We start from the raw sequence: 13,102 nt of genomic DNA on the forward strand, positions 1-13,102 counted from the left end.
GATCACCTCATTTAGCACATAGAATAAACTGATATGAAGATCCCTATCCATATTTCAGTGTACTGTCTTGGTATAGCATATGATCTAAGGGTTAATAGCCAAAAAAATTTTGTTGAGAATAAGTGAAATAAATTTGATTTTCTAGTACTGTAATTGTTATTGTACTGTCATGTGATGTTGCGTTCCCGTCTCCATACAAACCCTTTTCCTTTGCAGATTAAAACTTTTCAGAGTCTGAAAGTCATGGTCATGGAAACTCCTAGTCCTCAGTGCGTTGGCCGCGAATTTGTGAGGCAGTATTACACACTGCTGCACGAGGCCCCACTGCACCTTCACAGGTACTTATTTCTTCTATTCAGTTGAAGAGCTTGACACTTGTCATTGTCCAAGACTGAAAATAGTGTGCTAAGCTTTCCAGGACATAAGCAATTCTTATCCATTCTTTTACCATTCTAAACTGTAAAATTGCAGACTCCTTACTTGGATATTAATTATTAAAGCTTAGCCTTTTTAGCAGTTTTAGCAAATTTTAGCAGTTACATGTAGTGAGTTCAGACTGAATTTGACTCCTGTCAATAAGTGATCATGCCTGATCCATCATTCATGTGTGTTCATATGGAGTTGGAGCTACATTTAGCGTAATTAACATTCAAGAAAAGTGTCTTAATCAGCTTCAACTTTAATCCAGATAGAACTGATTTTCTTTATTTTGACATAAATTGTGGACCTAAATTTTCTGTGAATGATTGAAAACTTTAATTTGGTAGGGATACTCATTGTTTTCATAGAGGCCCCTCCAAACAGTAATGTGTGATAACAGTATATTGACTGAAAATTTTAATATAAATATTTGGAATGATTTACACTTGGAGATTTAAATAACATTGCATAATTGTGCTGCATGTATATAAAAAGGAGTAGGAACCTAATACTGTGATGTTGTTGTAACTTCAGATTTTACAGCCATAACTCCAGCTTTGTTCATGGAGGGAGTGGAGAAGCCAGGAGAGGAGCAGCCACCAGTGACGGGACAGGCGGTAAGTTGAAAGTCTTACAGTTGAACATCAACCTGAGTTGCTTTTATACATCAGTGTATCTGTATAATTTCATGAACAGTTGACAGCAACTCATCTAAAAGAAAAAACACATCTACTGCTTGATATTACCAGCAGCTGGTAAGTTGGTATAATACTTGCAGTACAGTTAGTTATCAGAGGAGACAAGGAAAACCGGTGTAAGGACAAAATGCTATGGAAAACCATGATGGATTTGTCCTACCTAAGGGATGGAATGTGTGATTGCTTGCCCTGCAGCAAGTACATGTACGTGTAGTCATCCATGTTTTAATGTCAGTACTTTTGTCTCTATGCAGAACATTCACAAAAAGATCGTGTCCCTGAATTTTCGGGATTGTCCATGCGAAGATCGTCAGGTGGACAGCCATGCCACTGTGGATAATGCTGTTGTTTGTGCAGGTTTGTTTTGGACCCGTCCGATCCTCATGTGCCATGACTCCTTCAAGAACATAATGTTTATCAGCAATCTTTAGACAGTGAAAAATTACTGCTGAATAAAGTGATCCATGTTAATAGTTCTGGAATGTGTATTATGGACTCCCTAGGTCTCTGTACAGCTACGTGTATATGGTACAATTCTGTGAAAACCTCTGGCTACAGACGACACACATTAAAGTGAATACTGTAATTATTCTGTCTCTTTGTAGCTTAGAATTGTCCCTATTGGGATATAGTTGTAAAGTTTCATAAGTAGATAAAAACAATTATAGCTGCCATAAAGCCACGAATATAGTTGTTTCAGTCATTGTAATTTATTAAATCAAGGTCCTTACGTTTATAATGCAGTTTTATTATTTAATGTACAAAGATTCATGACTGATTGGTCTTTTAGGCATTGAAGAATTCATCAGCAATGTTTTTGTCTAAAGTAGTCCTATGTTTAGTAGCAAAACATTCTTATTGCTGCTTCAGGTGACGGGAGAGCTGTCTAACAACGGGCAGCCCATGAGGAGGTTCATGCAGAACCTTTGTGCTCGCTCCTCAGTATCCCAAGAAGTACTACGTCCACAATGACATCTTTCGTTACCAGGACGAGGTATTCCATGACACGGACAGCGATGCGGAAACCAGGAGGATGTGGCTGGTATGTGCTGTCAACAAAGTGGTCTCAACTTAGCAATACTGAAATATTTCCGGTCAATAAACCTTCATATTTCTAATTTTGTTCTACAAGATGAGACATTTTGCTTAGTCATGGTGTGGGCAACATAGCGTTGTTCTTGACAAGTTGTTGTTGGTGACACTACACTCTGTGTGACGTCCCTTTGAACAAACATTTCAGCACTGCAAGTCCAAAATGCAGGTGTGCATATTACTTGCATACATATATGAGAACCTATATTCAACAACCTCAGTGTTAGTAAAGCTTTGCTTCAGGGGATTGAAAATCTGAATTTGCATGCAAACTCAGTGATCAGTTGTTGGTCGTCATTTTGTCAGCACTTGTACTGTGCTTTGTACCTGAGTATTGATATCTATGATTGTGTTTGCAGGGAGCCTCCCTTCCATGACTGACTCTGACACAGAAACACCGGAGACCCAATACCAGGAGGAGACTCACCCAGAGAGGAACAATGCCTGCTTATTTTGAAAACACCCAGCCACTGAGGGAAGCTTTAGGTATCCACTTGAACGAAAAGCAAGAGAATTTAACTTCAGGGTATTTTTCTTCTGTATTTTGGTGATGGCAGAATCAGAATTGCAACTTTGGATAAATCTCCAAAACCAGCTTGATTCCTGTACAATTTCTGAATATTTACAAAACTCAATAGTCCTAATTAGTGATCAGTTTATATGCATAGACTGTTTAATCTTGTTTGATTTTGATAACATTTTGCGCGCATATGTAGTTTGTGGCCCCTAAGGTTAAGCTTTTAGACCATGTGCATGTTTGAAGGTGGATAGAAATTCTGTGCAAAAACTGAAATGTTTATTGTCTTGTCCTATATCCTTAGTAATGGCACGGCTCACCTGGAGGAGGTGACTGATTCGGTGTCCCCAAAAGAGGAGGAAGATGTTGTCATTACGAAGGAGGAGGAGGTGGAGGTGCCTGAGGCAGGAACTGTCTTTTGAAGGAAGGACAGGAAAACCCCAGAACCAGAGCCCGAGCCTGAACCAGTGACCGAGGCAGACAGTGGTGAGAAAAAAAGCTATACTCAGCACCCATTTGCAGAGGAATTGTAATCTTAATGGATTTGTGATGTTTTCTGTTCCTGAAGGAAAGAATTCAGGATGCTGAAGTGGTAAAGGAAAAGGAAGAAGCTAATCTGAATGTAGTTTTTCTGTTCAGATCATTTCAGGAGTGTCCATTCCAATGCATGATACTTATAAATATTTGTATGTCGTTAGGTGCTTAATGCAATAGGTTGGCTAAGTCAAGATGAAGGCATCTAGTTAAATACTAAGGTAAAGTTATGCAAAATGGAATTCCATGGTGTTTCTATGGTTGTGATAATGTTTTATTTGTGTTTATCAGTGGGTGATTGTACTTTCCAAATCAACAAAGGTGTTTCATTTCATTGGACAGTTTCTCCTGAATCCAAGCCATTCTCATGGGCTGCTATGGCTAGTAAGAACACAGCAGGGGCGCCAGCAGTGCAGAGCACGAGCCCTGGCAGTCATGCCCCTGTGCCAGTGAAAGCCCAGCCTGTAAGGACAGAGGTGAAGCCTGACCAAGGAGGACCCACTCCTCAACCACAGAGAGTACCCAGGTACATGCAAACATTATTATTAGTTTGCCTGTAAAAAGTACAGTTGTAGCTAATGTCATACTCCAAGTGTCAGTGTCCAGTAACAGTGAGAACACAAGCTAAATATATGCTATCTTAAAAGCTGGTATCTTAATAAGTCATACAAGTACTGAACTCAAGTTTTGCCTGCATGCAGAGTACAGTATCATAAAGGGAATTTGAGGTAGTCGATGCTCCTCTGTGGTGAATTAATTACTGTAAATTACAAAATTCATGACATTGTCTTGTGTCAAAACAGACTCATTGTTAGGGTAAATGTTAGGGGTGGTATTTCACTAACTTGGGAAGTCTGCATCATGCAGTTGTAAGTCTACATTGCTGCTGAGATCAGGATTTATCCTCCTGTGGTGCTTGCCTTCACCTGTAATTATGTTCAGTTTGTATGTTCACTCAATTGATAATTGAGGGAAATTACCCTCTACATTAAGCATTTTAGTCAAATGCACTTTTGTATTTTTACATGTACTAAACAGTGATCATAACTAGAATCCATTGACAAGTTGTCTTTTGGCTGCTATGATGATGTAATTTGCGCCAGAGTGATGTGTGTAGGGACAGTAGCCTGCTGTCATATCAACCACCTCATCACCTGAAGACTGATTCCTTACTGAGCAGCTTTTAAGTAGGGCACTCGTAGTGAAATTTAATCACCAATGCCAGTGTACAGTGTTTAACATTTGGCTCTACTGATGAGTTATTTCCCTTGGTTTGGGTATTTAAGTTATTTGTGTTACTGACATTAAGGAGATGGTTACCTAAAATTTTCTGAATTTATGTAGTCTTCGTAGAGTTTCTGTCTATAAGTGTATATTCTTGATTTGTAAATCTAGGCATTTGTGGATGTGATAAACTCTAAACTGTTTGCATCGATTGGGAAAAAATATTTTGATTGCTCCACTTTTTTGCGTGTGTAAATAAAGGCATGTGGCAGTGGTTAGGCATCTTCTGCGGTTGGAAGATAAGGCAGTGTTGGCTGATCTGATTGGTCAACTTTATTGTCTATTTTGTCAGTCCTGGCTGAGGTGGTGTTTTTCGTCCCTTCAGTACAAGTGGTGATCTTAGAATGTGTTTGTCTGTCCTCATTATGAGCTTGTTTCTTCCTTAACAATTAACAATACTACTTGTAAGCACCACACAGTGCCATAACAAGCATGGGCTTTGCACCTGTAGCTTTGGTCTGCCGGTGTATTGTACTTTGCCGGGTTCGTATGGGTGAGTATGTGGGAAGGTCTCTCTGCAACCTGCGGATGGTCGTGGTTTTCCGCCAGGCTGTGTCTGGTTTTCCACCCACCATAATGCTGGCCGCTGTCATATAAGTGAAATATCCCGAATACGGCGTAAAACACCAATCAAGTAAATAAATAAGTCAAGGAAAACCTGAAAAGTCATGGATTTAGAGAATTTGAAATCCAGGCCTGGAAAACCAGGAAAACTGATATATTATTTTCATAGGAAAATCATGGAATTTGGAATTTCAGACTCCGTAAAGGAAGGGGTATGCTTTGTTCAGGATTTATTCAAGTTTCAAATCCGTATCCAAATGAATGATCAGTTAGACTTGGTTGTGGGTGAGGTGGCCCACAAATTCTCTAGTGGTGTCACCAGATCATTTTGCTGAACAGTCAATGGAAAGGGTAATGGAAATCTATGACAGTGGTCATGAAATAGTCATCCATGGACTTTGACTTGGCCTGTAGGTGTAGGAACCCTGATTTCAGTTTCCATGGTACATGTAGCATTTTGGTTACATGCAGACCAATTGGCTGCTATGATGATGTAATTTGCGCCGGAGTGATGTGTGTAGGGACAGTAGCCTGCTGTCATATCAACCACCTCATCACTTGAAGACAAATTTTCTACTGAGCAGCGATGCTTTTATTTTCTAATCCATTTTAGAAAAAAATTTTGGTACCCTTTACAGAGACCATATTACATTGTACCCTAAACATTTAACAAACCCATATTATGTGTGATAATTGTAACTCAAATTCCCTGTGGTCCTTTGTAATGGCTGTACAATGATCTGGAAGTAATTTTTACACTATAATTTGGGGTTTTAAGGCATAAGTTTCATATTTTTTTGTAGGCCGAGGAATCGAGACCGTGAACGAGGGAGCATCGGTCGCAATGAGTCTGAGGGTGACACGGACAGTCAGAGTGGCAGACGGGGCTCTCGCTATCCTGACAGCCACCAACTATTTGTGGGAAACCTCCCTCATAACATTTCAGAAAAAGAATTAAAAGATTATTTTGAAAGTGAGTGCCATTTGGGAAGCACAACATTATAATTCTACCAGTAAAATATTGTGTGTAGTAAATTCATTTGCCTCTTCTGGTGTGTTGTGGTCCTGATATTTTATGTTCAAAGTCCTGTTGAACAGATGTTTTTAGCTTCCTCTCCTGCTGTATTTGAAAAGGTCTTGCAGCAACCGGCGGATGGTTGTGGCTTTTCCCCGAGACTGTGCCAGTTTCATCCTACCATAATGCAGATCGCAGTCATATAAGTGAAAATATCCTTGAGTACCGCATAAAAAAAGTCAAATAAATAGATTTTCATACTCTGCCAGGAGCTCTCTAGTATTGGGTCACCTAAGCCCTTATCAGAGAACAGAGTGATATTCTACAGTTTTGTAGATCTGTTGTAAATGATGGGTTTCCTTTTTTTGCAGAATATGGTCGGGTGGTGGAGCTACGTATAAACACCAAAAGTGGAGGCGGGAAGGTTCCTGTAAGCCAAAATCTTAGACCTCAATGTGCATTGCCCAGTCTGTTCTGCTACAAATGGATAAATGCTCTGTCAATACTGAATCAGTGCCTGTTTGGTGACTTTCTTGTATTACTTTTAAGGCGGCCTCCTTCGGGTTCAGATCAATTTTATTGATATTTATGTGACTTCAAGGCACACCTAAAAATGTTTTGGCACAATTTAACTTAATTTACTCCATTCTGAGAAATGGCCCTTTTTTTAGGAAGAACGTGTTAGTGTGGTATTTTCCTAACGGTTTGCACTGACTTACCTATGATATGTGTATATTTTGTTAATTGAAAGAGATATTTTTTCTTTCAGAATTTCGGTTTTGTGGTATTCAACAGCCCAGACCCAGTTCAAACAATATTAAGTAGTAAAGTGAGTATGGGTGCTTAATAATTCTTACTGCCTCAGTGAATGTTTGTAAGAAAACAATTCAGATCCAGAACTATTTTAGTCTGGATAGTGTCAAAGTTGGAAGGCCTATTATTTTAGAAGTCTCTAGCTCCTGAAAAGCAAAATTATACTCGCATCATACAATCAGGTGTAAAAAAGGTTAAGTTTGGACAAACTTGGATTTCGTATATAAATTAACGACATGATTTTTGTTGCAGCCTATAATGTATAATGGGGAACACAGATTAAACGTGGAGGAGAAAAAGGCTAAAGGGGAAGGTGGTCGTCCCGGAAGTGGGCGTGGCGGTCCAGGACGAGGCGGGCCCATCGGTGGAGGAATGACCCGTGGGGGTTTCCCCACTGGCCCTTCAGGCAGAGGCGGGCCCAGGCCAGGAGGGGGAGGAATGGGTGGCAGAGAAAACAGAAACAATCCAGGAGGAGGAGGTGGTGGGAGGGGCATTTCTAACTCGAGACGTTGACCTTCTGTTAAATGGTGCTTAAAGAAAGTATGCAATTCTGAGACTGGACTTGTGAAGAGAGAAAGAAAGAAAGAGAGAGAGCGGGCGGACAGGTGAACTGTTGGTGAGGGCTGGCTTCCGGGCTGGCAGATTGGTTGTGGCATATTAACCAACTGAAGACTGAGCTGAACTTCTTAGCCTTCTGTGTGAACATCATAGTTAACATTACGTCACTCAGTCTGACTCCAGCTTCCCAACCTCTTCGGTTTGTTACTTAAAATATTAAATGAAAATCTCCTGTTTCAGATATTGTACAAAGTCTATTTAACTATTTATCATTCCCGTTGATAGATAGGTCGCCCAGCCGATGTAACCAACCAATGTATTTTTTCCAAAAATGTTTGTAAATAAATTCCTCTGTTGCAAACGGGTCTCAATTGGTTTGCATTGGTGGCAGTCTCTTTCTTGCTCACTTGTCTCTCTGTGACAGAACAAGACAGAATTGCATATTTTCTATGTTTTGTATTCATGTTTATTGTCAACTGCATAAATCTGGCTCCGCTTTTGTCCTTACGTTTTTCCCCTCATCAGAGACAATTTTTAACGTGCTTGTCAACTTTTGGTGGGAAAACTTAATGAAGGTGTTACTAAAAAAGCCCAATATACAAGACCCAACCTTATTTTCGTATATTTTTTTTTTTAAATAGAGTATTATAACTTTGTTTTAATTATCAAAACGATGTGATCTGCGAAGACTTTGTTTTGTGGATAAAGTACTATGCAAAGTTTCTACGGTATCTTACTGTGTCCTGTACTAAGTTGTTTAGCCCAAGACGTGGCTCCCATGCTGGCAAGGGAAGACAGGCACAGTTTTCTATTATCATCCACATTCCTCCTTCATAGAAGCTGGTTTTAAAACTAAATCACTACATAGCTTATGGCTAAAGAAAAATCAGTGAGAGAAGAACCTGCGATTTCATATCAGTAGCATCTGCACAAGCTTTTCTGAACTTAATTCTGAAGTTGGCTGAATCTGCGTGGTCAAATTGGGTGGGCTTTGAAATGATCTCTTATCGTACATGTATTAACAGTTTGGGGGGAAAATCAATACTTAACTCATGAAACAGGCTGGCATCATGGGTAAGGGATTGGAGAGTATTTAATAACAAAGTTGACAATTTAAATGTTTTTATATCAGTTGTGTTAGGGGTAAAATCTGGCAGCTTCTCACAAGGGTTGATGCTTCTCTTCAGGGCTGCCTTGTGTTGCCAAAGAGATTCTTCCAGTTTGAAGTAAATTTCGTGTGTGGAAGTTTTTATTTCTATTTTTTAATTTTTTTCCCCCTGGAGCTGAGAGAAGTATGTGAGTGAAGAAAGGGAAAAAATGCCATGTCTTTCAGTGGAAGATGTTGAACGACCATTTGGCCATTGTCCGTTATGAGTTGTGAGAACCTTGTGAAAAGCTGCCAGTATTTAAGATAATAAATTTATCCTGTATTTAATGTTTTCTCATTGTCTTTCCATTCTCCATTTGTACAGATCATAAAAAAATCTTAAGTGTAACACATAACGTCTGCAGTTCTTGTTTAAAAACAGAAAAACAAATGTTTGTAGATTCAACTTGTATTGTCTGGCTTCACGTTTTGAAAAACTATTTAATAAATATGTAGGGATTTTCCCATTTTTCCACGTGTCCTGTCTGCTGTTTACAGGTTATGTTGACTTCAAAGTTATGACCTACAAATTATGCTGTGTTTTGTGTCCATTGGCTTACTAGCAAGATGAACATATGCTGTTCCAAGTAGGCCATTGACTATATTTTAACTGACAAATCTGCTAGTATGTTTTTGATGCTAGCAGGAATAAATGATTGTTGAAAGCTGAGCCTATGATCAACTTGTGGCGTCAAATTCACTCTGAACTCCTTTTTAGACAAAATATTGCAATGCATGTTTAAACTCTTGTCAACCCAGTTCTTAATTTGAAATTTGAAATGTGTAGGTGAACCTGAAAATGCATTGCTGTGGACAAATTGCCAGTTGGCTTTTGACCAAGACCATCAGTCCATCCAAAAGACAGCCAGCTTTTAATAGTACAGCACAAGACTTGGAATGTTTGACAGTGTGGAGTAAGGGGAAGGAACTCTTGTTACCAATTTGCGGCAGGATGTGAGCGGAGTAATCCTTAATTTCTCTAGTGCAGAATTATGAAAAAAAAACAAAAACCCTTCATAAGTCTGTTGTTCTGTGCCATGCATATTGTGTGAGCAACAAAGGGCTATCTAGGGTAGTTAATGAACTAAATCTTGGGAACCCACTGAAACTGCTTGACCACAAAAAACTTCCCGATTCTGTGTCCAGGTCATTGATCATTAGGGAATATATGAAAATATATCATTCAAAACAGTATTGATACATGTTCAGTCCATATACATGGAAAGTACCAGTACATGTAGACCTGGAATTGCACCATTGCAATAAGTGTTGCATATTTACACACTGGCTCCATTCTTTGCTGTAAGTGCTTAATTCCAGGCGTCCACTGACTGAGCTTTCTGACTCACGATGACGTGTTCAAGTGATGTACTTGCAACCTTGATGCCATTGAAAAACGTTCATTGGATGCTTCATGCAAGAATTCACGCCATTTTGGTGGCATTTGAAACACTACTTTGAAGTCCATCACTACCATCAGAACTGAATGGACGGTTTGTTGTAAGCACGGAAAGCTGCCCATAAAGTACCAATTACCTCTTCCAAGACATGAACATGTTGAACCATTGTGTTATGGATAACACAATGAAAGCTTCATATAACACCACATCAATGTTGCAAATGGACATAGTTCACCTTGATAGCTATAAAGAAGTAACCACATGCATGGACTCGTATCAAGTTTAGATAGAAGGTGTGATAACTTCACAGGCCAATCCACCGCAGAGGATTATCAGATCGGGGTATGATGTGGAATACTAGAATGCTGCCCGACCAAATTTTGCCCGTTTTGAAGAACATTTCGAAGCTTTTTTTGTTGTCAGGATAACAAAATCCTGAGGACAAATTTTCGTCTTTGTGTGCAGGGCTTTGGGCTTATTAACATAAAATGAGGGAAATATGTAATTTTATAAGCCCACATGCATGAAATGTTGCTTGTGTATTGACTCATCCAAACTTCAAATGCTAAAAAAAAATCCCAAAAAATAATTGACTTGATCTTGCCAAACAGTTATGTAACCAGTGTGTACGTTAGTTATTGGCCGAGGATAGATGTCCAAGCTAGATGATCACCCAGCCTCGACAGTCTCATTAGCTCAGACATCAGTGACAAATGATGCCGAGGGCTGAAACACCTCAGACAGTAACTATTACATACATGTACATATAAAATGTCTCAAGTGCTGCCGAAGACACCAGACATGAGACCCCACCCAGTCACATTACACTGACACCAGGCCAACCAGTCATGTTTCCTTGTTCTAACCTCTCAGTGTTAAACAAAAAGTGAGGCAGCAACAAATACTATTTTGATTGTCTTTGGTATGACCAGGATCCAGGTTCACTGTGAAGAAAACTCAAGTCGCCTTGAGAAGCGGAATTTAGCATTACAAGGATTGGTACCCTGCAATTACATTTATTCATTTGATTGGTGTTTGATGCCATATTCAAGGATATTTTAGCATTATGGTGGAAGGAAAGTTGGCAGAGCCTGAGGGAAACTCACAACCATCCACAGTTTGCTGTCAGACTCCCAAGTACCTGCGCATGTATACTTATACTGATATTAACAATCTCAGGACCAGTACATGTACTTTCTTGGTACGACACTCAACCTGAGAGGAATAAGCCCAAATGTTCACTGGCCCAGGTTGATTGAACAGTGAATGGATGATCTGATGAATGGAGCATTATTGTATATGTTGACATGGTCAACGGTGCATTACAAAGAGAGGTTATCTGAACACCACTAAAATTATGTCACAACGTCCCAACATTCAAGAAAGCAAACTTGGTAGCTTAACAGGGATAATATTTGGTTTTAGCTATTTAAACTAAATGTATTCTTGTCATTATGGATAATTCTGAGCAAATTTGCTACAGCACTGCAATCCCTCCCCCCCCCCACTGCAATCCCCCCCCCCCCCCCCCCCCCCACACACACACACATACACAAAAAGATTATTATAAAGGCAAATTAGAATCATAAATTATTACTTTGGGTGGCATTTTATTTTTCCAGGACTGTCATACCTCACCTTCCGAATAAATCTCAAAGCACCTTTATAAGCTCAACAGATTTCTCAGAATCTGGCAAAATGAATAACTTTGTCAAAGACGAAATTTTAGTTCTAATACATGGAGTAATATACAAAGGCTTGACCTACTGGCACAAATAGCTTTACAGCGGTAAAATTAGTCAGACGTACATCTCACTGTGGTGCTGGTGTTTGATAAACTTTACAGGTGGATAGGAACTGTCGGCAAAGAATGGTTTACAACGTTCCTTCATACACAGCATTTTGAATGGAGCTACAAAGGTCCACAACTCACTTATTGTGACCAAAGAAGGAACGGGCACATCACCATGTCTACCATAAACTTACAAGTACAGAAATCACATAAACGGGCTTGGCAGGCAAAACCCATGTATGTGCTGTGGGGATAAATGTTTGAAAAGCTAGCATGCCAAAAAGCTCTTTGTGACCAGTGAAGCAACATATATATCTAGAGACGGGATTTCTCCGTGATTTATATATTTGATTGGAATTTTACCCCATACCGGTACTGAAGAATATTTCACCTACACAACAACGAACTACATTATAGTGGGAGGAAACCGTTGCTGGTAGACACTCCTGCGTAAGGCATGAGCTGGACTTGAACTCCCAGGGGGCACACTAGTGAGAGACTCGTGTATAATTGTGCTATGTATGCTAGCATGCTAACCACTAGGTCACGAAGGTCGCAATTTCTAAGTATGATAGCACTAGAAATTCGACAAAATAGAAACCGTACTGGTAATTCCCCAAACATGTCGTAACATGACTGAAATGTTTAACTATTGTTCCTTGTTTCAGACCATTCTCAAGAGTTTTTTACTTCCATGATGGAGTGCTGTGGTAAGCCACCAAGCCAACTTTCTCACATGTGACATACAAGCTTGCAGGTCATTCTGGCAGCAGACAAGTGGCCTTCCAGAAAAACATAACCAATGTCTTGACAAGCGCCGGCAATCACTTACTGTCACCAAGGCCCCTACCAACAGTGAGAAAATAGTGTTGCTAAAGAAATGCTGAACGGGGGTTTAATGTTGTACTTAACAATTTTTCAGTCATATGAAGACGAAGGAGTGTATGTAATGTGCCAGGATGGATTTCCACCACTCTTTTATCTAGTACTACTTCTCTGAGACAACTTACCCAAGGGAAGTAAGCTGCGCCGCCCGAGCCATTATACCGATACGTGTCAACGAGTCATTGCACTATCCCTTCAATGTTGAACCCCAAGCGAGGAAGTTACAAATACCACTTTTTAAAGGTCTTAGGTGTGACCTGATCTAGGATTGACCTTGGATCTACTGCCCCTGAAGCATGCTGAATCTTGAGGTTGAGACCATGTTATCATCAAATACTGAAAATCAGGAATTCCTCATGAAGAGTAACACCAAGAAAACCCAG

The 13,102-nt window shown here is 39.7% G+C and overlaps 1 protein-coding gene across 1 annotated transcript; it reads left to right on the forward strand.

Moving 5' to 3' along the window:
* The first annotated feature begins 243 nt into the window (after positions 1-243).
* LOC135481892 (ras GTPase-activating protein-binding protein 2-like) lies at positions 244-9,112 on the forward strand. Its single transcript, XM_064761663.1, is given in 13 exon segments — positions 244-338; positions 955-988; positions 990-1,037; positions 1,373-1,466; positions 1,981-2,039; positions 2,041-2,160; positions 2,603-2,736; positions 3,032-3,147; positions 3,604-3,787; positions 5,913-6,082; positions 6,496-6,554; positions 6,894-6,953; positions 7,190-9,112. Coding segments are annotated over 13 exon segments (1,434 nt in total). The 3' UTR covers positions 7,451-9,112.
* The last annotated feature ends 3,990 nt before the right edge of the window (positions 9,113-13,102 follow it).

This window comes from Liolophura sinensis, chromosome 1 (assembly GCF_032854445.1).
Source record: "Liolophura sinensis isolate JHLJ2023 chromosome 1, CUHK_Ljap_v2, whole genome shotgun sequence".
Lineage (NCBI taxonomy): Eukaryota > Metazoa > Mollusca > Polyplacophora > Chitonida > Chitonidae > Liolophura > Liolophura sinensis.